Source organism: Sesamum indicum, linkage group LG7, assembly GCF_026168435.1.
Source record: "Sesamum indicum cultivar Baizhima isolate 11 linkage group LG7, ASM2616843v1, whole genome shotgun sequence".
NCBI lineage: Eukaryota > Viridiplantae > Streptophyta > Magnoliopsida > Lamiales > Pedaliaceae > Sesamum > Sesamum indicum.
The window spans coordinates 4,867,795-4,891,550 of record NC_142663.1 but is presented as its reverse complement, the minus strand read 5'-3'; the positions used below and the strand labels follow the sequence as shown (position 1 = coordinate 4,891,550).

The following is a 23,756-nucleotide window of genomic DNA, read 5'->3' as shown; positions in this document are numbered from 1 at the left end:
CCCTATTTACTACTACCGCTACTACTTGTTTCCAACCTACATTTATTTTTGTGGGTCGACATAAAATATACAATTTCATTGTTGAATTTTACATAATAAATAAATTAATTAAATTGTGAGGGTATTGGTAATGGATTTATATTAGTGTTTGTTTCTTTTTTATTTGTAAATTTAATAAAATTGACAATTATTATCTTTGAAAAGGAAAAAACAAGTACAAATATCAATGAGTCGACTCCACTGGGGATCGAACCCAGAATCTCTGGTTCCGTAGACCAGCGCCTTATCCATTGGGCCATGGAGTCCTTTTGTTGTACCCTTTGTCCCTCAGAAATGATATCATGTTGCTTTATATATTAGATAACAAAAGATTATGTAATAGTGAATAACTAGAATTTATACATTTTGTTTACATGAAAATTATTTTTGTTATTGATGTCCCCTAAATTTTTTATAGACTAAGCTTACAAGTAAGTCACACCAGCCTAACTGGTTGCAAGCGTAATTGATCCATCAACAGAGGTAAAATCTATAGACTTAATTTTTTATTTATTAAATTAGTTGGCCCAAAAAACAAGCCTATTCGAACCGGACACGCTATCATACAGTTGAACGGACACGTTATATAGCTTCCCAACACATCAAGACAAGTCGTACTAATAGATCTCACTTAGATTCGTACAGATTGGACGAGAATTGAGCTGATAAGCTGCTAATAACAACTTTCCGAAAATCTAGGCAGACCTAACATGACTTGATAAAATAGCTATATCTATTTCAATGTTTGTTCAAATTAAAACGTTTCTTTTTTAGTGATAAGGGCTCTCCAACGGTATCCGGCATTCTGCAACCACCCTCCAAACCTACTCACAAGCCTAGAAATAGAGTTTTTGCACGGTTATTTAGTAACATCAACTCTCACTCTCAAACTTTTACTTATTCTCTCAACTCTCTCTCAATTTTAGGTTGTTTGAAGCTGTCTTTTGTGCACTCCGTATCAATATATTTCCTTTCTCATCATCCTACACAATTATTCTCACTTTAAATCAAGTTATATTTACTCTTTCTCACTAAAATTGATACTGACTTAAACATCAAAGTGTTAACATTTTTTTTTGCAAGATTAGTCTCCGTTGATCTTTAGAATTTTTTTTAAGATCCTTCAATTTTATATTGTGGCCAAAAATTCAGTACGCATCAGTTATAAACATAAAATTGTTATCATTTACTACATATTATTATCAACAATTTTAACTCGTCACTAAATATTTTTTCATTTAACATTATCTTTTCACTGTATTTCATGTTTAATCCATCAATAAAATAGAGGGTAAAACTACTGCACCTTCTGTGAAGTTTGACATCATTAAAAATATCTTCTTATTATTTAATAAATTAAAATTAACCCCTTAATTTAATATTCGTCTAAACGTCGAGTCCATTTCATTAACCTCCACTAGCTTCCAATCCAATTTATATGGTAAATCGGTTAAAATATTATTTTGAATTATAAATTATTATTTTATATTTATATCTTAATTTTTTTATAAAGTATTTGTATGGATTAATATGTCCTATGAATTATTTTCTTTATCCACCATTAGAATTTCTTTAAAAAAAAAGATCTGCAAGGTAAAGTAGCATCTTATGGGTTACATAATTATTGTTCATTTAAAAAAAGTATTTATAATTTTACAAATAATGTTTATAATTATATTAAATTAAAAAAAACAATTACAATTTACACTAAAATAGATTAAGGGTTGGCAAATAGAAAGCATTAGAGATTACTGAAGGCAGACTTGTACAATATGGATTTTTTGAAACTATTTTATATGCCTCTATAATTATAAAAATTACTGAAGGTAATTTTTATAGTTACAGAGGTACATAAAATAGCTTAAAAAAATATTGATATTGTACAAGTTGCAGGAGGGGTCTCCCTTTCCCTGATTCGCTGGAAAAGTGAAAACATCTTACCCTTCACACTTGAATTTTCTATTAGGATTTTGATAGAAAATATTGACTCGTGAAAAGTTACATAATTTTTTAATTTTGACATTTTCATTTATAGTTTTATACTATAATACACGGATACTTGAAAAAATCACGTGTCAGACACCGACACTCCTCGTACACATGTCGAACACGCGGATCGCATGTCCGACACGTTTTGAATACAATCAAAAAATTTTGAGTTTTTTTTTTAAAAAAAATAACTAACAAAAAATTAAAAAAAATTAACTCACTTATCTCAACTAAAAATTTTTTAGAGGAAATTACTAAAATTTGGGAGATGGTCATGATGGTTTAGTTAATTTGAATATTAGATTTTTTTATTGCGTACTCTATAAAAATAAATTGATTATGTATATTTTTGAAGCCACATTTGGTTAAAAATATAGATGTAAGACATGCCTATTTTATATTTTATCTTGATATTGTTTATATTGCATATTTAATTTTATGAGAAATTAAGAATAAATTATAATAAAAATTAAATATTATATAGTTGTGTCAGTGTCGTGTCATGTCCTAATTTTTCTATATTTTCTGCATCGATGTGTCTATGTCCATCCATTATAAATTTTATATTTATAAAGAGATAAATATAATATATATATATAAATAAAATTGAAAAATTATAATTATAACAAAATATTATTTCTGAATTATAACCATTGGACATAATGAAAATTGTAAACTATGATATTATTGGGGGAATAAAAATGAGAAACACAACCTTAAAAAGGAAAAAGGAAAAGGAAAAAAGGACTACATAACATAAATTAAACAGTGCAACAATATTTCTCTAATTAAATTGAAGAACATTCAAATTCATAAATTATATATAAAAAAATAATTATCTCAAATACACTGTCAAACGCACTTTACCCGTATCGATTTTGTGTTGAATAATTTTGTAATTTGAGATAAAGTATTTATAATTATATCAAATTTTATGAAAAATAACCATAATTTATATAAGAAACTAAAAATAAAAAACATTCTTAAAGAAACTATTCTGTAGTGCTGGCCCACCATAGTTTGATGTGCCACTTGAATCCCAAATTTCTACGGAACCGTATTGGACAAAAACTGTAGTAGTGTATTAGCATATGTTATATAGGATTAAAAACATTTCAATGGACTATGTACGAATGAGTGATGCATAACATGTATGGATGTATTGATCGATGTATTGTGTACAGAATGTGGCATCGGCATCTACAATATGATTAATAAGTAAATTATGAATAAATTTTTTTTTATGAATTTAATTTCAACGATAAAATTGAGATTTCATAATTGTGAATTATGAGTTGTAATTATGTTAATGTGTAGATTTTTCATTTTACGTATGCATATATTTTTTGTCTACTTTACTAGTAGTTTTATATAAACCTACACTAATAACAATTTTGATTAGTTATAGCTCAATATAAATATTGATAATCAAATTCATGATATAACGAACTGATGAATTCTTAATTTTAAAAAATTATTGAAAATATCCGAATCCAAATTGTTATGCAATCCAAAGTTGTAAGCATAGAAATCAATGTGAACAAGGGGAAGTGTAACAAGCATTGAGGTGTCGTAATTTAAGAAACGCCCCACCCCACCCAATTGCATATTCTAAAGTTGCATTTAGAAGATGGGGATGAAGAGGTCATGAGTTGTAGTGGAAAATGAGAGAAGCGAACAATATTACTGGATAAACTCGAACGGGAGGTCACAATCATCCAATTTCTCTACACCATAAAACATTAATTTAATCGAAAGATTCAATGTTTGAAATGGATATAATGGAAAAGAAATCAACTGTAGGAAAACAGACAAGGAAAGGGTGATACAAGCAAAGGTGACAGCCTTGTTTGAATCCACGTCGACATTCATTACAATATTGGTGTCTTTTTCGTTTTCTTTTTTTCATAATTTTTTTTGGGTTTTAGCTTGGGTTTTCATGCAAAGTGCAAGTGCCCACAAGGAATATGCACGGAAATTTACATACAAAGATACTTGCATCACGCCCCACCAACTCTTCTTTTTTCTTTCTTTTCTTTTGTCATTCTTGCCTTTGTTACGTTTAGTGTGTGTGAATGATGGGAATCTGAATCAAAGTGCATATTCCTTGAGGTTTATGAATTTCCTTCTTTATTTGGTGGGCTTGAAGTGAATAATTCTTCAATTTTTATGGGAGATAGCGAGGGCTGCAGCAGCCGGCAATCTGAGTGGTCACCGGTTCAGAGCCGAAAAAGAAGGCAGAAAGTTGAAGTTTTTCATGAAGTGTTGCAGAGATTGAAAGAATTGGATGTTGAGGAGGCTGCTGAACCCGGGTTTGAAGATGAGTTGTGGGCTCATTTTACCATGCTTCCTCTTCGGTAAAGTTTGTTTTTTCTTTTCCCTTTTTCTTTTCTGTCTCTGTTTTGGAATTTATGATCTGGGACAATGTTTTTCTTCTTTGTCTTTTTGATTGATTTGAGTTGTTTTGGGAGGTGGGAGTTGGTAAAGAAAGAAGGATGTCGGTTGAGAATTTGGTATCTGAAAGGCCAAGAATTTTTTTTTTTTTTTTTTGGGGGTGGGGTGGGGGGGGGGGTAAGTTAATTTTGATGCGTAATTTTGCTCGGAGATGAATTTTACAGTTTCTTGGTATGATTGTTAATTTGTTGGAACCTGCTGGAGGAACAGAAATTTGGCCTCTTCTTTTTCTTGCTATATGAGGTGTATTAGTTGATTGAACATTCATATTTGTATGTAACAAAAGTATAATTTTACTGCCGTGAGTTTTGTGATATGTTTTGCTCGAATCAAAGATAGCATGCTATTTAGAGACTGCAAGTTATGGAGGGAGACATCTTTCAGAAAGAAGTAAAAATGGTTGAATGAATTCTTGAAGTTTCATGTTATCAGGGATGAAATGTTACTCTATAAGTTTTATCACTTCATGTATCTTTATTTGATGAATTTCAGCACACCAAGAATGCATGATTCTGTTAAAACGATTGGGACGTCACTGATTATCTGCTGATGTAGTTACGCATTGGATGTTAATACTGAACGGGCAGAGGACGTCCTGACGCACAAGAAATTGTTGAACATGGCACGTGATCCTCTCACCAGACCAGCAGTTGACGTCCGCCTTGTGCAGGTATATCCTAGAATCCAGGATCATGATTCGCTGGCACAACTTCTCTTGATTGGTTTGTGCTGACAGTCATGAAGAAACAGAATTAATACGACAATTTTAAAATCGTGTTCTTTTTAGATACTATATCATGATAATAATTGAGTCCCTTAAATAGGAAATGTATTATTTGTTGTTTCCCAGTGACATTTAGTCCGCGACAAAGTCTTCGCGCCATTTCTAGATTAGTTTCTTTTGATGCATGCTACACATCAATCTTACATAGCTCACTCTTAGTTAGTTAACTTTTTAGTTACCGTCTTCTGTGGACCCTGCCACTTCAAGTTGATAATGAACTGTTCATAGTTTCTCTCTTATGCCATCTCTAATGCAGGTTCGTCTCACCCCGGATGGAAATTTTGACAATTGTGATAGTTCAAGCTTCAAAAGAGGAAATGCTCTCCATCAAGACATGTATGATGCCTAGGCGCTTAACTACATTAAATATGTATTCGAAAGTCATTTTTCTGTGAGAAGATAATCATGAGCTTATCATAGTGAACTTTTATTTTAGTGCTCCCTAATTGTTTTGATTTACAGCCTTCATCCGTCACCTGCATTTGGCCTGTCGTCGAATTTTGAACTTGCCTTTGAAGGAAATACATCTGATGCTCAAGATGGGAATAGCTCTATCAGTAGGAAATCACACTTTTTGGGGTAATATTCTGAAAGGTTTGAGCCAGTTTGAGCTTTCTTTGGTTTGTTTCAGTGTTTTAATTTGTTCATGATAGTTGAGCTTTCTGTATAGTAGAATGAGTATAGGGGTGGATTATCAGTTCATATGTTTGTCACTTCTGAAATTTTCAGGCCACACCATGAAATAACAATTTCAACAAAAGACAAGCCCAAGCTCCTTAGTGGGGTAATGCCTCTTCATTTTGAAGTTGTTAATATGTTAAACGCTTCTTGAATCTCTGTTTCCTGTATGTAGTTCTCCAGCATGAAAAAGTGCCCGGACAGAAAAAGAGATGAAGATAAATGGAATGCTTTTACTGATTATGTTAAGCTGATGACATAATCTTGTCTATTGATTCTCATAAATGCATACTTAGTTGCAGTAAACACCTTTACCGATTTACTTATCAGGTCTGCCTTAATATTACGTATAACTGGAAGAATTATTCTCCTCTGCGGTACTTTTATGTATTGGTGGGTTATGAGATAAAGATAAACCATATTTTGACTCCCGTTTCTTCCTCATCACTGGAAAATCCATTTGGTACTAGTGGTTTATGCAATGGATTCATGACACCTTGTCACTAGCTCTTCTGTTCTTTACTCTTATTTTCTGCGCTAGAGCTTTAGTATGTCGGAAGATGATGAAGCTATCTAAATCAGTTCTTTTCATGCCATATGAGCTATAAATGGTTTCTTTTTATAATAATAGAGGTCCTTGTATTAAATTTCAGTTGACGCGCCTGATGTCTGAGATTGGGTTGAACATTCAAGAAGCTCATGCTTTTTGCACGATTGATGGTTATTCGTTGGATGTCTTCGTCGTTGATAGTTGGGAAAAGGTACTTTCTGTTTTCTTTTAAGGGGAAATCTGCTTTATTCCAATCTCTGATGATGGGAATAAACACACACTTATAGCCAAAGAGTCTTCCACATACATGAAATTGCAGTTTATTAAGGTGCTACACATAAAATAGGTGATCAGATCTGTCTCTTTTTTTGTCTACCTCATTGAGTTGCCAGTATCTTTTGTCTTCAGAATCATGTTGGATATCCTAATTCTAGAGTTTTATATCCATAAACCTGTATTGTTACAGTTTCGTGAATTTATCTTACTCCTCCTGCCTTCTTACTGCAAATTCTTAGGGAATCGACCATCTTAGAGATACATTGGTGAAGGAAATTTCGAACATTGAGGTACAAGAAGAGATAAACATGTTTAGAGATAATAATCTCTAGCTCGTTTGAACCTTTTATTCTGAAATTTGCTGCAGAAGCAGTCAGTTATTAAGCAAGAGCAAGTATCCCCTGTTGGAGGGCAAGGGCAGAATGGTTTTACGTTACCACCAAACCACGTGGAAATTCCGTTTGACGGCAATGATGTCTGGGAAATTGATGCCAATTTGTTGACCTTTCAATACAAGATTGCTGCAGGATCAAATGGAGACTTGTGAGCTTTATTTATTCACTTACCTTTTCTTCTCACTCTAGTTAATTGATAATTTCTTACTATCAGTCAATCATGTCGAAATAAACACAGGTACAAAGGTCTGTTTCGCAGTCAAGATGTGGCCATCAAAATTTTTAAGACTGAGTGCCTTAACAGAGACCTGCAGCGGGAGTTTGCCCAAGAAGTCTACATCTTGAGGTTAAATTCTAAATTGTGCTTGCTTGTGTTTTTCTTCATTAAACTTGTATATAAGTCATTTAGAATTGATCGAAACCTTCAAAATAGTGACATAGACTTCATGTCTTGCCGCTATTCAGGAAAGTTCGGCACAAAAATGTCGTACAATTTATTGGTGCATGTACAAGACCACCTCTGTTATGCATTGTTACTGGTAATATGGTTTAGTTTTATAATGCATTTGTTCCAATAACCATGTTGTCCCTCTATGGTTTATGGAGTTTGCATTTAACATCTGTTCTCTTTTCAGAATTTATGTCTGGTGGAAGTGTGTATGATTTCCTGCATAAACAAAAGAGCTTTTTCAAGCTTCCGGCTATATTGAAGGTTGCTATTGATGTTTCAAAGGGCATGAGCTACTTGCATGAGAATAATATAATTCACAGGGACCTCAAGGCTGCCAACCTTTTGATGGATGAGAATGAAGTAAGAAATAATGAGATTCCTAAACTGATTTATTTCTCCTTAGTCGAATGCATGCCTAGGATAAAGCATGCCATGCCGTTATTATCTAGTGCAACTTCAGTTCCCTTCTCATCCGTAAGAAATTATCCCATTCAGGTGGTTAAAATCGCTGATTTTGGTGTTGCTCGAGTGCAAATTCAGTCAGGAGTTATGACAGCGGAAACTGGAACGTATCGCTGGATGGCGCCAGAGGTGTGTTTATCTTTTCATTTTTATACTACATACGACCAACATACTACACAAAATTCATTGGCCTGTCATGTTGATTCGAGAACTGTACCTCTCACGATTTTTTTTCTTTTTGCCGAACCATGCATTCTTGGAGATGTGTTATCTGAACTTCTCTAAATCGGGCTTATTCATTATGATCGAAGGTTATTGAGCACAAGCCTTACAACCATAAAGCTGATGTATTTAGCTTCGGGATTGTGCTATGGGAGCTTCTGACTGGGAAGGTTGTATTACGTAGTAACATATCTGCATTACTTCAAACTTTCACCAATCTTTATGAATCTTTTCTTTTTTCATTAAGCTAGTTCTGTATGTTGTGAGGCATATTTCACGAAAAATGATCAATTTGTTTATTCCATGTATATCTGTGAGTTGCCATTTCACTCAAACTTCGACAGGTGAAAAATACTCACTTCATTATTTTCGAAATGCCAGCTTCCCTATGCGCACTTGACACCGTTGCAGGCAGCAGTCGGCGTAGTCCAGAAGGTACATATCCATTTATAGATGGGATTCATCAGAACTTATTTGTTCTAATATCTTCAATCTCAAACTATTTGTTGCTTTAACTGCCTCCGCTGAATGTGTTTTCGATGCCCCTTTTTCTGGTTTTTTCTATTTTCTTTCTTTCTTCTCTTGCTGCTTTTTTCTTTTTCCTTTTTGAGGGGGTGGGCTGGAGCAGTGTCTTGGCGAATAGTTGTGTCTTGCATGCCTAATCAAGTTACGTATTACTTGAAATTTGGAATTTGCAGAGGAAGAATCCTGGACGTCATATGTTTAAGAATGCATCTAAACGCTGCAGAATTATGTAGTCATCGTATCTAACAAGTAACCAAAATACGGAAGGCCAAGGAAACTACCTTTTTTTTCTTTCCAAATGTCCGTTTAGTAGCGAAATGTAATGATAATTGTCGGTTTCTGTCTTAATATGAACTACAGGGTTTAAGACCAGCAATACCAAGGAACACTCATCCGTTGCTAGTGGAACTGCTCGAAAAGTGTTGGCAGCAAGATCCAGTGTTGAGGCCTGAATTTTCTGAAATTCTAGAGATCCTGCAATACATGGCCAAAAAGGTACGTTGCATCCATTCTTTCCATACTTACCTCGCCTTCTGTTTAAATTTATCCTCTCAAACAGATGTTCGAAGAAGAGAGGGCTACCAAACGGCAGAATCTTGGAGACCCATGTCAGTTCGTGGATGAATGTCCGCTGAAGAGTCAAGAAAATGAAAACACTGCATGATGTGGTTCTCTGTGCACGACCCCATCCCATCGGGTACATAGTCGTGCTTGGACGAAATGAAAAGAGGTCCGAGTTCGGTCCAAGGTAAACTTTTTGACTGAGTTATAGTTCGAAGACCTGTTTGTTTAAGGACACATAAGATTGTACAGTTTCTGTAGGCTGTGTTGGACATTCAGTATCACGGATCAATCTCTTTTTGTCTGATAAAAATGAAATGGTGTAGTTATAATATATCAACTGAGATGTGAATGAACTCAAGCACCTCAATGGTCCGAAATAGAGTGTCCCAAGCAAGCTTGTGGTTTCTTTGGCAGGCAAGCTCACATTATTGAGCCCCTTTCCATCTCTTATTTCATTCAATATACATACGTCATGTTTATAAAATCTTTTTTCATTAATATTTTTATAAATATAAGGGATTAAATATTGTACATCAAAAGGATGTAAATTATAATAAAATATTATTCTTGAACTATTAACGTAGTCATTCGTGAATGAAAAAGCTAGTTATGTAGTCAACGATTTGCACGGAATGCTAAATGAGGTGTGAAGTCGATGTTTATGTACTTTTTATCTAAGGTTATTATTTTTCATCTTGATGTATATTAGTAAAAAACATTAATTTGTAAGGGTAAAAAAATAATTTAACATATATGAGGCACACATTAAATAAATGCAACTCACCATACCATATAATTACCAACATCACTATAAATACCAAAAATATTAATTTTTTAAGAGGAGACTATTCATTGATTAGACACATTTTCTCTTGAGAAAAGCACCCCTTTTGCGGAAATTGTAATTCACCTGGTGCGCAATTGTGTCGAGGTAAGATTTTCGATTTTATCCCTTAGTAAAAAACCTCAACCACATCACATTTAAATACTAATGAAGGGATATAGTTGTAAAATGAATTTTGGAAGGGGTGCAAATATGCTTTCAAAATTGTTTTAATAGAAATAATATAATGTCGTATTTTTAGAGAAAAATTAAGTGTAATTAATTTTAAAACATATTACATAACTTTTGCGTACAAAAAGTGTTTATATTAAATAAAATAAAAGATGGAATAAGATCTTAAATAAAAACTCCTAACATGCTTTTTTGGTTGGTGGACATAAGTAGCATGACAAGGTTAAGTGCAGTCTGGAACCGTCCAGGTGCTTAAAAGCAACAAATATTCAAAGAATTTGCTGTGTCCTAAACCAGCCTAGCCCACTAGACTACGTTCATCTGCACATATTTTCAGAAAATATAGGACGCGTTATATGAGATTTGACATAATTATTAAAATAGTATTTTTTTTTTAAAATTATAAATGATCTTTTAATTTTAATGATCGTCCAACATTAGATAAATTCATTAATTTTCCTTAAGTTTTATTTATTTTTATGTGTGAATAGATCAAAATGTTATTATGGATTATAAATTATAATTTTACTTAATTTTTGAATTTTTTTATGTACTAAATGAACAATAATTATTTTTTTAATATTTTTCATCCACCTCGTCTAGTATTTTGATAGTTTTTCATTTTTTTAAAAAAAAATACAACAAGAACAAAATTGATAATTACAAACCTCCATACAACGATTACGTAATTTCATCAAAAATCAAGGAATGTTGATAATTTTTGAAATAAAGAGGTATTTATATTTATATCAAATCTCTAAAGAGCTTGATTGAATTTACCCCAACAAAGAAACTCACCAAGTTAGGCTATGAATTGTAGAAATCATACACGTAATAATAAGGAATAATTACGCTGCACCCGCCTAATTTCAATGTAATATATGTAAACTTTCATGTAATTTAAAAAATTATATATAGTGCCCCTGATGTTTGTGTCGATCCAACAAATAAATTCATTTATTGTACGAAATTCATCAAATTTGTTGATATTGATAAAAAAAAAATTGAATAAAAATTCATATTTACCTCCAATTGATTTATTACCGATTCATTGCAACCAAATTGCTGTTATACATCTTCAGTTTTCCACGCATCAATGCATTTAAGGAGGTACATATTTACTCTTATAGGGGTAATTTGGTCATAGAATATTCGTTTGATTGCAATAAATTAGTAATAAGTCAATTGAAAGTAAATATAGATTCTTAATAAAAAATGCTTATACCAGCAAGTTTTATGAATTTTGACTAACGAGTAATCTATTTATTAAACACAAACAAATATCAGGTATACTAATATAATTTTTAAATAAAAGTATACATGTAATTGTATAAAATTTACAATGTATAATCCCTTAATATAACGAGTAGTTCAGATCATCAGTAATTAATAATAAAGTGAAACAAATCAAACTGAGTAGATTTATTGTCACGTTGGAAATATAAACTCAACAATAATTTTGATTAGTGTAACGAAATAACTCGATTTGTATTGCAATAATTAAGTGAAATAAAACAAATTTGAGATGATTTTATTGCATGTTCGCTACAATAATTTAGACTAATTATGGAGATTTATCGAATTATTTATGTTATTAGTATCTTCAGATAAATTAATTGAATTCATTATTAGATTTTCCGGATCCCAAAACTGTCATAATTTTTATTGGAAAAATGACTATTTAACCTGTAATAAATTAATAAAATAAATATAATTTTTATTGTTACCGACAAATTTTATGGATTTTAATTAATAAAAAAATTATTTATTAAATAAAAAAAAATCTTAACCCCTTTAAAACTAATTTTCAAATCACAAAAAAAAATTGGTATAGACACCGAAATGGCAACAAAAGTGGTTTGAAATATTGAGTGGAGTATAAACAAGTGCAAAATCAGGTGAGGTGCCCCAAACCGGCGTCACGGCCGCCGTGCTTGACGGTAGTTTTGCTTCGGAGTGCCGCCGTAATCGGCCGCGCCGTCCGCCAACAGTAACCAAAGTCAAACCACAGAACACAGCTGGGCCTTTGTGTCCGAATTAAATAAAACGCGGAAGTGCGTAAACGCCGGGCCACCGAAAGAGCAAAGCAGCGACACGTGGAGCAGCATGTCGTTTTTGATTCGGTACGGTGCGTTTTGAGCATATCACAACATCGTCTGATGTGACGGGGGGTATATTAGTCTCCGTCTCACTAACTTGGGGTGATAATAAACTGGAGTTTGAGTTGACAGCTGAAGGGGCTTGCGGTCCATGATCTATTTAATTTATTAACCATCAATTCAGCGGATTTGATTTTCTTGTTTCTTTAAGTATGGTCCAATGAGCTGAGTACACACGACTACTGACCCTCAACCACTATTGTAAAAGTAATTAATCTAAAACAACATTATCTCTAAGAGAAAAATTGCAATTTTGATATCATAATTTTGAGTCTTGCAATATTGAAACTATAATTTAAAATTTAAGTTAAACAAATATTGCAGTAATGAAATATTTGTAATTTGGGTACTTTCAATAGAAATCTAATGATAATGTCGTCGGAGGAGTTAAAGAAAAGGAAAAGAAAATTGTAATTTTGGTACCATAATTTAAAATTTCTTGTAATATTGGTATGATGATTTAAAAAATAATTAAAAAAGGTACCCTAAAATGGAATGCATCTGCACTTTTGGCATTGCTTTTAAGTTGTTAATGGCAAGATCGTGTCTCTTGTATGTGGCCGTTAAGTGAGACTGTGATGGTGAACAAGAAATAATCATAATGTTTGGATTCGTTTTCTGAGTGTTTTGTTGTGTTTTGTGGAAATAGAGAGAGAAAAACAAAGATAAACAAGTGTGTGTTAGAGATAGTATGTATATTTGGATTTATTTTTGGAGATAATTTAAAATAAGTATTATATATTTAATGTTGTGTTTTGGGAGACAAAAATTACTATTCATTGTCAAATCATGTCTTTGGAGATAATTTAAAATAAGTATCATATGTTTAATGTTGTATTTTGGGAGACAAAAATTACTATTCATTGTCAAATCATGCTTTTTTTATATATATTTATGTATATATGTGTGTATATATATATATATGTATGTTTTTATGCTAAAACAGTTAAAAACACCTAAATAAGGTGTTTTTGAATGATGGCAAACATTGGGTAGTTTTGACTTGTCTCGGAAATAAGTTGAAAATAAAAACAAACATATTGATTCACTATGAATTGCAATTTTCTCTTTATCTGTAATGAAAAAAAATTGTTGATTATATAAAATTTATTTAAACTACAAAAATCATATAATTTTTTTTGATGGATCTAATGCACCTTATTCTCTTGTAAAATTTTAAATATTAAAAAAATCACGTGTGGATATTATAAGAAAAATCCTCTTGGAGGAAAAAAATAAATATAAGCAAAAATGTCCTGTCATTTGAATTTTTTTTCTCCGAGAGCTAGTATTTTGGTAACATTTTTACGATGTTTGTTGAACACTCAGAAAGGTGAATTGAGACGAATCCAACTTTTAACCCCTTCCCCAAAAAACAATTAAGAAAAATTACATGAAATATCAAAATTTGCAATGTACGAATAGTTTAAGTTATTTTTGTAGAATAAATCAACGAGTCAAGAAGACATATTTTGGACTTTTATGTTGCATTTGGATTCTTTAATAATAAATTATTTGAATATATTTGGATAATTCTAAATTTAAAGGTTTTCAAATTCTTCAATTCTAAATTTGAATTATATTTTGATGGATTTTAAATTTATTTCTAATTAAATTATTTGAAATTATTTTTCCAAATCCTTTTCTCGGATCCAAACAAAATTCAGACCATATTACCAGTACTATCCCTGTAACATAATGTTAAGGTCACACAAGACTGATCTGAATTTATCTTAATATTGTAGTAATTAGATTAAACAAAAACACAAGATAATACCTAGTTTATATTTATAAAAGGAGACAAAATCTCAATTGTGGGTTTAATCATGTTAATTACTTGTGTATTTATAATTAAGGTAGTAAGCGTTCGAAAAAGTGTTTAATGAATGCACCCACAATTTTAATTATGGTATGAAAATTGATCCTTCTAACAATTCAACAAATATTACAAAATTTAGGTACATTATAATTAAGGAAAACAAGAAATTGCCCCGCAACAACTTTCCTTTGATTTTTTAAATAAAACAAACAAATTAATATAATAATAATAATTGAAATTTAACATAATTATAAAGATCAATTTCGATAAATTCTTTTAAAATTTATCGTAATTAATTTTTTATTATTTAAAAAATTATAAATATTCTTATAATATATGGCAGGAAATATTTGTAATTAATAATTAAAAAATATATATAATTTAAAAAAATTAATATAATTCACTATAATTATAAATATTTTATTATTTAAAAAATTATTGATATCTTCGTAATTTTAACAATCCAATTGGTCCTCATTCGACAGTCAATATTAGATTTTCATATAAAATTCATTATGATATTATAAGGAAAATCTAAATCCTATTATTACAAGTGGAGGTAAAAACCCCACGAACGCGTAGGTTGGCCGAAGTTTTACACCGTCGGGCCATCTGTAGGGCTGGGATTTGTTCAGCGGTCTGGATTTCCATCATTTCAAAAACTCTTCTGCACCTCCACCTCTGGTTGTCTGTCAGTGGCAACAGCTCATCGCCCTCTCGCCATTATTATATTTCCGCAAAGGAATTAATTAAAGAAATCGTTTTGAATAATCGGGAGTCTTGATAATTACCAGCCCTTTTAAGAGTTGGAGTTGCTCACTACCTCACATGGAAACTCTCCGTAAATCTTTCAAATCTTCACCACCTCAGAAAGAAGAGGAGCGACAGATTCTCTTGACAGAAAAGCCACCGTCTTCTGCTGCTGCGACCATGGCGTCGTCTTCCTCCGCCACCTCGTCGCCGTCGCCTGCTAAAGAGGGTGTCACCAGAATCAACAGCCGGGATTCACCAAATAGGAATGTTGCTGGTAGTAATAGCAATGACGGCGGGGCTAACAGAATGTGGAGGGACTCGAGCTACGATTTCTCTAACGACGCAGTAATGAGAGCCGCCGCCAGCTCCAAGGACTTCGATTTCGTCACGGAGTCTCCGATGTCCCATCAATCTCCTTTGTCTAGAATACCGGAGAGCCCGAATACTTACAACTACGGGCAACTGACGCCGAGGGACGTCCGTGTTTCATTTCACGAGAATGTCGAGCCGGCTGCCAGCCGCCGGTCCGGTGAACCGGAGGAGGTGGTTGTTTGCAGCTCGAACAATTCTTTCCGGAGGAAATCTAGTTTGATGAGAACGAAGACAAAGTCGAGGTTACTCGACCCTCCGGAGGATAATATTCACAAATCTCAGACTCAGAGAACGGTGAAATCACAGGTTTTAGGAAAAGGGACGAGTGAAATTGACGAGGATGACCCTTTTCTCGAAGAGGATTTGCCGGAGGATTACAAGAGAATGAAGTTTAGCTTTCTTTCAATTCTACAGTTGCTGAGCTTAATTTTAATTGTTGCGGCTTTAATTTGTAGTTTAACTATTGATTTCTTAAAAAAGAGAACTGTGTTTCAGTTGGAGCTCTGGAAATGGGAACTGATGGTTTTGGTTTTGATTTCTGGAAGATTGGTTTCTGGATGGGGGGTTAGGATTGTGGTTTTCTTTATTGAGAGGAATTTTCTTCTGAGGAAACGGGTTTTGTACTTCGTGTACGGGCTGAGGAACGCCGTTCAGAATTGCGTCTGGTTGGCGCTGGTTTTGATTGCTTGGCAGTGCATTTTTGACAAGAAGGTCGAAAGGGTGACGAAAGGGAAGATTTTGCCGTATGTGACTAAGATTTGGGTGTGCCTCTTGGTGGGAACGTTGATTTGGCTATTGAAAACTTTGCTTGTTAAGGTCCTGGCGTCGTCGTTCCATGTGAGTACATTTTTCGATCGGATTCAGGAGTCTTTGTTCAATCAGTATGTAATTGAGACCCTTTCGGGGCCACCGTTGGTTGAGATTCAGCGGGAGCAGGAGGAGGAGGAGCGGGTGATGGTTGAGGTTGAGAAGCTTCAGAAGGCCGGGGTGACTATTCCGGCTGATCTGAAGGCCAATATGTTTCCAAAGAGTGGAAGAGTTATTGCTACTCCGAGGAAGAGTACGGTGTCAACGGGTGCTAAAAGTCCCATGTTCTCTAAAGTGATGTCTAAGAAGGACGAGCAGAATGGTATTACTATTGATCATCTGCATAGGCTGAATCAGAAGAATATATCAGCTTGGAATATGAAGAGGTTGATGAATATTGTTAGGAAAGGGGTACTCTCAACTCTAGACGAGAAGATACAGGGCTCGGCTGGTGAAGATGAGGCGATGGTGCAGATTACAAGTGAAAACCAGGCTAAAGCTGCTGCCAAGAAGATATTCAATAATGTGGCCAAGCCAGGATCTAAGTGAGTTCCTCTCGTATTAATTTCTCTATTGAGTTTCGATTCAGCTGATTGTGTTGTAAGTCTATTTGAAAATGGCACAGCCGAAGAAGCCTACAATAGTGTAGGAGGTCATCTGTTAGAACTGATATTAGAGCAACACATAGTTTGAGTTAGTTAAGACGTCTATGAACTATTATTACGTAAATTTCTTTATGTGATGGCTTGCTTTCTGTGATCAGATATATTTACCAAGAGGATTTAATGCGTTTTATGCGCGAGGATGAGGTTTTAAAGACCATGCGTCTCTTTGAAGATGGAAGCGAGCAAAAAGGAATCAGCAAGCGAGCTCTTAAAAATTGGGTGGTAAGTGAACTTATCTCATCTTTTTCCTTATTTTGTTGGTAGAGTTCATGAATGCTAGCTTTGTTGTTTCTTCTTACTACAGAAAGTATTGTGTCAACTTGTACATGGTGGTCAGCGGTACATTCGCTTAACAGATAAGTAGGTTGTAATTCCATTGAAGTAAATAATGAACAATATCAATGCAGAAATACATTCTAGTACTGTCTTATTTTAGGCCACAGACATGCTGGTTTTTTCATTAGATGTACCTAAATAACTAAACTATGTTTAGATTTTAAAACTTGTCTTGGTTGATTTACGGATTATCATCATGCAACCCACAAATTGAACCCGAGTTTATCATGAAATATATTTGGTGGAATGCACGTGTAATCTAATTAACAGATAAGGTCAGTATGAACCAGAGTGTAATCTTGGTTGACCTAACTGTAAAAGACCCTGTGCAGGATATGCACTGCTAGCAAAATTTCTTCATTATCCACTGCTGCATCCTTTTCTTGAAATGCAAATGGTTTCAGAAACTATTCTCTTGTTTTTCTCTGGTTTGAAATGCCCAATGCCTTTAAAATATGAATCATACCAATGAAAGGCATTTCTCTTATGCAGTATATGTTACATTACAATTTAAGTTTAAACTTGTCTCCTACTTTTGCGGACTTGTTATATGTGCTTCTTTAGTATGAATTATTTTATGACGAAAGACATTGAACATAGTTTGAATCTCTTTCACCAGGTCAATGCATTTAGAGAACGGAGAGCGCTTGCTTTGTCTTTAAACGACACAAAAACTGCCGTTAACAAATTACACCAAATGCTGAATGTATTGGTGGGAGTTCTCATTATTGTCATCTGGCTGCTTATACTGAAAGTTGCAACTACACACTTCTTTATTTTCTTAAGCTCCCAGCTTCTTTTAGTGGTCTTCATGTTTGGAAACACATGCAAGACAACATTTGAGGCGATCATCTTTTTATTTGTGATGCACCCGTTTGATGTGGGTGATCGTGTTGAAGTTGATGGAGTCCAAGTAAGTTCTCTTGCATGCAATATTGTCTCCTTTTATCAGGATTTGCATCTATCATACTCATTTTAATCATTTTATTATCAGATGGTGGTTGAAGAAATGAATATACTGACAACAGTTTTTCTAAAGTTCGACAACCACAAAATATACTACCCAAACAGTGTCCTATCTACAAAGCCGATTCACAATTATTACCGTAGCCCAGATATGGGAGACGCAATTGATTTCTGTGTCCATATTTCAACTCCCGTCGAGAAAATTGCTATAATGAAGGAGAGGATTACAAAGTATGCATTCTTATCCTTTTCCCTGTATACTTGTTTAGCAATTTTTCTTTTACTGCAAGAAGCAAATGGCCACCTCCATTGGCATCTTCACATGATAATACTTACAGACATCGTTTCTCTTTAATATCAACTCGTGTGATTTTGCCTATTTAATTACATCACAAAAAGTCGTCCTCAACGAAGTGTTGTGGTTGGTGCATTTGCAGGTATGTCGACAACCGGAGCGACCATTGGTACCCAGCACCAGCAATAGTCATGAGAGACATAGAGGACATGAACAGGTTGAAGTTTTCAGTGTGGCTCTCGCATAAGATGAATCATCAAGACATGGGTGAGAGATGGGCGAGGAGAGCGCTTCTGGTTGAGGAGATGATTAAAATTTTCCGGGAACTTGATATCGAATATCGTATGCTGCCGCTTGACGTAAATGTGCGCAACATGCCGGCTATTAGTTCAAGTAGACTGCCATCTAACTGGACAGCTTCTGCTGCATGAATTGCTTGAACTACATGGGGGAGAGGAGGTATACTTGAATAAAGCATGTGATATAGAGATGACATGTTGGTTGTCTATTTAGCCAAATAGTTTGTATTGTATAGTTGTTTCTTCCATGCATGAAGAACTATGTTTATGTTTGCATATTTGTCTCAAGTTCATTGCCTTTGTTAATAATCACTCAAGAATTGTAAAAATAGATAACGTAATGATTGATATCAAGAAATGGGAAAACGTTTACAATTGAAAAGGCATAAAAATAAATCCATTTGCACTTTTTTGTAAGGGTGAATTACATTGATTTTTTATGAGATTTGTCATAGTTATAAGTACTCATTTATTGATTAAAAATATTATATACAATTCTCTTAATTTAACGGTTATTTAATAAATTTCTTAGTGTGAAAGTCTATTATAATAAATATGTGTCCGACGATTGTTAATTATAAAAAATATTTATAAATATTTAAAAAATGAGAACATATTTATTATTATAACATTTAATAATAAGCGCTCTTTGTAATTTATTATTTTTAAAGTAAACAAACATTAAAATCGATAAAGAAGTAGTTGTTGGAGATTGGCTGCGTGGACCCGTTAGCCTCGTTAAAGCAAATGGATAAAGTGCGGACAGAGTGTGCCCCAATTCTCAATGGTCGACAGTTGAACACAGTGGCAAAGCTCAAGAACGTAGCAAACAAGAAATAGCTTAAGAAACAGAAGACAACATTAACCTCACCAAACTATCAACTGCACAAACCCTTCCAATGGCTGCCGCCGTGAAAGTGTACGGCCCTCCACTCTCCACCGCCGTGTCAAGAGTGCTCGCCTGCCTCCTCGAGAAAGATGTTCCATTTCAACTCCTTCCTGTTAACATGGCCAGAGGTGAACACAAGAAGCCTGATTACCTCAAGATTCAGGTCAATGCTTTCTTTTTATTTAGGAGTGTTTGCCAAGGCTCTTACTTTGTTGTTGAAGATACATTTGTTTGCTTTTCTTGATGATGGTTGTGTTTCTGGGACAGCCATTTGGACAAGTACCTGCTTTTCAAGATGAGAGCATTACTCTCTTTGGTATTGATCTTACCCACTAATGCATTTAACTTTTCAGTCTATTTCTCTCTCTGGTTGGTTTTTCTTTTGAATTTTATATTCCATTCCGCACGTAAATTACATGTGTATGATTTACGTCATTAAAATTTATGTAAGAAAAGATTTTATACACATGACGTGAATATATGAAAGGGAATAGAAGATGCATAATGAATTGCCATTAAAACCTTAATTATGTCTTAAAAACCAGAATCCAGAGCCATATCCAGATATATCTGTGACAAATATGCAAACCAAGGAAACAAACTATTTGGAACAAACCCTTTGGAGAAAGCATCAATTGATCAATGGTTAGAGGCTGAAGGACAAAGCTTCAATCCACCAAGCTCGGTTCTTGTGTTTCAACTAGCTTTTGCACCGAGGATGAAGTTAAAGCAGGACGAGAATTTGATCAAGCAGAACGAGGCGAAGCTTGCCAAAGTGCTCGATGTGTATGAGAAGAGGCTGGGAGAGAGTAGGTACTTGGCTGGTGATGAGTTCACGTTGGCGGATCTTTCTCACCTGCCCAACGGGCAATACTTGGTGAATGCAACCGACAGAGGAGAGCTCTTCCTGTCGAGGAAGAATGTGGAGAGGTGGTGGGGTGAGATATCAAGCCGAGAGTCTTGGAAGAAGGTTGTTGAGATGCAGAACTCACCCCCTCCAAGTGCTTGACTTGAGACTTGTGTTTCTTTCTTGATGTTGTTGTAGTCTGTTTTGTTAGCTGGAATGCTGAATGTTTGTGTTAGAGTTGAGATGCTCTGTCTTTTGGGAAGATTCAAAGGTTTGTGAGAAGTTACATTAGCTTTGTTTTTGGGAAGATTACAGGACAATGATTGTAATGGAGTGATTCCTTATGCTATATTTGGATTTATGGGAAAATTTTGAACAAAATGACACCATAGAAAAATAATTTAAAATTCATCAAAGTTTAATACAACATAATTTTAAAATTGAAATTGAAAAGATTTGAAATACTTTAAATTTAAAAAGAAATAATTACTTTTACACCTCCTTCTGTTTTATAATGTGTTTATACAAACCATATGTACTTAACTACAGACAGACAAAAAAGTTGGAGTACTTTGTATAATAATATAACATTTTTGGAGGTGTATGTGTAATTTAAAAAGAAAAATAAGAGTGATGTAAATAGTGTCGACGTTTTTAATTGGTATATATGTAATTATAAAAAAATAGGAGTAGTTTGTGTAAAAAAAATAGAACTTAAAAAGTATAAATGTAATTATTTTAATTTAAAATTAACCAAACAAATACAAAAAACTTGTTATTAGAATAATTTTAAATATATCAATCCAAATGCAACGTTAATATATTTCACACTGCTACCATTAATATCACATCTTGAATTTTGAATAATGTTTTAGGATAATTATAGATAAATATTTTTATTTTCAAAAAATAAATTAGATTAAAACATTATAAACGCTTTTAAAATCGCTTCTTGGGTTTGACAACTTACGAGTACGACACCGTCTAACCTAGCATAAAACCCTAATACCCCCTCTTTCCCTCCTCTCTTCTGTTCCCACTGGGGGATTGCTGTTCTCCCTCTGTCCCAATTGCAGGTGCGTTTCTTTGTTAGAGCCGCCTTCTGCATTCGATAATATTCTTTTCTCGAATTCCCACTGTTTTTCTCTAGTTGGATTTGATTTGGGTCCGTATGTTTTGTATTTTTGGATTCTCTTCTTTCTGCCGTGAAAGGAAGTGATCTTTTCTTCACCGATGTGCAATTGCTTTCAACTATTCTTACACTCCGTTTGTTTGCCCTGTTTTGATTTCTTGGTTATAGTTAATTTTCAAGTTCCTATTCTGGTTAAATCTTTTTATTTACCAGTTCGCGGAATTTTTGGTTTATATATGTAATAATGATATTTACTGGTTTTCGGAGTTTTATCTTTAATCTGGAAATCATTTGTTTAAATTTATTAGCAGGGTTTTTTCTTAACACTAAACAAAGATGAGGTTGGAGAAGTGCTGGTTCTGTTCTTCTACTATATATCCCGGCCATGGGATTCAATTTGTTCGTAATGATGCAAAGGTGAGCTTTTACTGATAGTCCCCTGCTGCAAATGATCAATTTTTGTAAAAAGTTATTGCTTGTTGTGACTATGATTCATTTGAGTATATAAAGGCGACTGGTGATTTGTTATATAAAGGATCATCAGTTTGATGTTATGTAAAAGAGGAGGTTAGAAGTAACTGTCTGGATAGAGTCTTATGCTTTGTTGTCATGTGCGACATATAACAAGAAACTAGAAGATAACACTCATCTGTTAAATTAAATTTTGAGCAGGAATTGTAATATTGTGTAGGTTAGTTTGACTTGATGGCATTAAGGTATGCCGAACCTTTGACGGGCAGAGATGTGGAATCCTGCTTTCTAATGAAGTTTCTCTTGTGATGGATGCATAATTAGATTCAGTCCTGCTTTTAAAAAAATGTTGATGTTTTGTGGGACTTCTTCAGTTAGGATCTGGGGCTGATAATTCTGATATTTCAACCGAGGAATAATGGGAGGCGTGGTGATTACCTGTTTAGTTTATTGCATGAATATTTTTTCAATTTCTTTTCCTGATATTGATTTGGATCAGATTTAAACCGATTTTGATGGGGTTGGGTGTTTAAGCACAAAGCATTGCTCTTTTATATTATTCAATCAATGTATGTCGTGATTCGTATTTGTAGTTTAAATGCATTAACTCCATTAAGTTTCATTTTCAGATCTTTAGATTTTGTCGTTCTAAATGCCACAAAAATTTCAAGATGAAGAGAAATCCGCGTAAAGTAAAATGGACTAAGGCTTACAGGCGGTTGCATGGGAAGGACATGACTCAGGTGGACATTATAGTAGCTCTATTTTGATGCTTTCTTTTCTTCTTTCCAATGCCGGCTGCAAGCAGTCTAATGTTTGTTCTGGTTTTTGTTTGAACTTCTGTTGTCCATTAAAATTTAAAGGATGCAACATTTGAATTTGAGAGGAAGCGGAACAGGCCTGAGAGATATGACAGGAATGTGACAGAGAACACTCTTAAGGCCATTAAGAAGATCGATAAAGTCAGAGTTGATAGGGAGGCCAGACACCATGCAAAGAGGTCCTTTTTCCTTTCTTGTTCATCAAAATTCATAGTGCTACATGAACTTCTTTTAACATTTATCTGTCTATGCTGTGTATGTGGACAGAATGAAGGGAAAGAAAGCGCAATTGCAGAGAGAGGCAGCAAAGGAACTGGAGCAGAGCATTCACATGGTCAAAGCTCCTGCTGCTCTTCAACAAGAGCCCTCACTCACATTACCAAAGCTCAAGGTCAAGGTTTCCCAACAGCAAACAGAGGACAATCGCATGGAGGAGTGATTGGATTACTTTGGCACACCGTTTCCATCACTTTTTTCTTGTTAAGAATTCAAAGACTAGTAATGTATTCATGGACCGTTGCTTATTGTTTGGTTTGGATCACTAGAAAAGGGTTACATTTTCACTACTAATGACGTATGGTCTCCTTCAGATTGGGTTGGACATGTTATTGCAATACGGTCTTGATATTGTATCTCATTCTCCTATAACTAATGCCAAAATTTTGTCAGATGGTGATCTTTGAACTCATGATCCTCATGCTTTTTATTGATAATATACTCA

At 33.9% G+C, this 23,756-nt stretch overlaps 4 protein-coding genes and 1 non-coding gene across 13 annotated transcripts; 4 read left to right on the top strand and 1 right to left on the bottom strand.

Annotated features, from left to right (window-relative positions):
* Nucleotides 1–232: 232 nt before the first annotated feature.
* On the bottom strand, nt 233–305 carry TRNAR-ACG (transfer RNA arginine (anticodon ACG)). The gene has a single exon. It is a non-coding gene; the product is annotated as a tRNA-Arg (tRNA).
* Nucleotides 306–3,915: 3,610 nt separating this feature from the next.
* Nucleotides 3,916–9,720, top strand: LOC105165952 (serine/threonine-protein kinase STY46-like). Of its 9 annotated transcripts, none has more exons than XR_016066357.1 (16): nt 3,919–4,385; nt 5,038–5,152; nt 5,523–5,602; nt 5,729–5,845; nt 5,996–6,050; nt 6,598–6,705; nt 7,010–7,060; nt 7,138–7,313; nt 7,404–7,511; nt 7,631–7,704; nt 7,801–7,976; nt 8,112–8,207; nt 8,390–8,470; nt 8,682–8,735; nt 8,912–9,074; nt 9,186–9,322. XR_016066357.1 is itself a non-coding variant. In XM_088882480.1 (16 exons), the coding sequence occupies exons 1-15, from the start codon at nt 4,198–4,200 to the stop codon at nt 9,056–9,058; spliced, it is 1,539 nt and encodes a 512-aa protein (XP_088738606.1). In that variant the 5' UTR covers nt 3,919–4,197; the 3' UTR covers nt 9,059–9,074; nt 9,186–9,322. The 9 variants fall into 9 exon arrangements, 6 of the variants coding, with proteins under 6 accessions (XP_088738603.1, XP_088738606.1, XP_088738607.1 ...); XM_088882480.1 differs by having other exon boundaries at nt 8,999–9,074; XR_016066355.1 differs by adding an exon at nt 9,385–9,398 and having other exon boundaries at nt 3,920–4,385; nt 8,999–9,320.
* Nucleotides 9,721–15,004: 5,284 nt separating this feature from the next.
* On the top strand, nt 15,005–19,151 carry LOC105165951 (mechanosensitive ion channel protein 8). Its single transcript, XM_011085110.3, has 5 exons — nt 15,005–16,859; nt 17,078–17,201; nt 17,935–18,228; nt 18,310–18,512; nt 18,719–19,151. The coding sequence occupies exons 1-5, from the start codon at nt 15,211–15,213 to the stop codon at nt 19,005–19,007; spliced, it is 2,559 nt and encodes an 852-aa protein (XP_011083412.1). The 5' UTR covers nt 15,005–15,210; the 3' UTR covers nt 19,008–19,151.
* Nucleotides 19,152–19,595: 444 nt separating this feature from the next.
* Nucleotides 19,596–20,980, top strand: LOC110012305 (glutathione S-transferase PARB). Its single transcript, XM_020695303.2, has 3 exons — nt 19,596–19,927; nt 20,032–20,080; nt 20,310–20,980. The coding sequence occupies exons 1-3, from the start codon at nt 19,775–19,777 to the stop codon at nt 20,771–20,773; spliced, it is 666 nt and encodes a 221-aa protein (XP_020550962.1). The 5' UTR covers nt 19,596–19,774; the 3' UTR covers nt 20,774–20,980.
* A 576-nt stretch (nt 20,981–21,556) lies between these two features.
* Nucleotides 21,557–23,703, top strand: LOC105165949 (Ribosomal protein L24e family protein). Its single transcript, XM_011085108.3, has 5 exons — nt 21,557–21,687; nt 22,055–22,160; nt 22,844–22,957; nt 23,078–23,214; nt 23,303–23,703. The coding sequence occupies exons 2-5, from the start codon at nt 22,080–22,082 to the stop codon at nt 23,472–23,474; spliced, it is 504 nt and encodes a 167-aa protein (XP_011083410.1). The 5' UTR covers nt 21,557–21,687; nt 22,055–22,079; the 3' UTR covers nt 23,475–23,703.
* The last annotated feature ends 53 nt before the right edge of the window (nt 23,704–23,756 follow it).

Bases quoted from the DNA above. Each gene is read 5' to 3' on its own strand.
- LOC110012305 (XM_020695303.2), top strand. From the start codon at position 19,775: ATGGCTGCCGCCGTGAAAGTGTACGGCCCTCCACTCTCCACCGCCGTG. The intron at 19,928-20,031 runs GTCAATGCTTTC...TTTCTGGGACAG, and splicing joins CTGATTACCTCAAGATTCAG to CCATTTGGACAAGTACCTGC. The intron at 20,081-20,309 runs GTATTGATCTTA...CTTAAAAACCAG, and splicing joins TGAGAGCATTACTCTCTTTG to AATCCAGAGCCATATCCAGA.
- LOC105165952 (XM_088882477.1), top strand. From the start codon at position 4,198: ATGGGAGATAGCGAGGGCTGCAGCAGCCGGCAATCTGAGTGGTCACCG. The intron at 7,705-7,800 runs GTAATATGGTTT...TTCTCTTTTCAG, and splicing joins TCTGTTATGCATTGTTACTG to AATTTATGTCTGGTGGAAGT. The intron at 8,208-8,389 runs GTGTGTTTATCT...TTATGATCGAAG, and splicing joins ATCGCTGGATGGCGCCAGAG to GTTATTGAGCACAAGCCTTA.
- LOC105165949 (XM_011085108.3), top strand. From the start codon at position 22,080: ATGAGGTTGGAGAAGTGCTGGTTCTGTTCTTCTACTATATATCCCGGC. The intron at 22,161-22,843 runs GTGAGCTTTTAC...TTTCATTTTCAG, and splicing joins TTGTTCGTAATGATGCAAAG to ATCTTTAGATTTTGTCGTTC. The intron at 23,215-23,302 runs GTCCTTTTTCCT...GTATGTGGACAG, and splicing joins GCCAGACACCATGCAAAGAG to AATGAAGGGAAAGAAAGCGC.
- LOC105165951 (XM_011085110.3), top strand. From the start codon at position 15,211: ATGGAAACTCTCCGTAAATCTTTCAAATCTTCACCACCTCAGAAAGAA. The intron at 16,860-17,077 runs GTGAGTTCCTCT...TTCTGTGATCAG, and splicing joins GTGGCCAAGCCAGGATCTAA to ATATATTTACCAAGAGGATT. The intron at 17,202-17,934 runs GTAAGTGAACTT...CTCTTTCACCAG, and splicing joins GAGCTCTTAAAAATTGGGTG to GTCAATGCATTTAGAGAACG.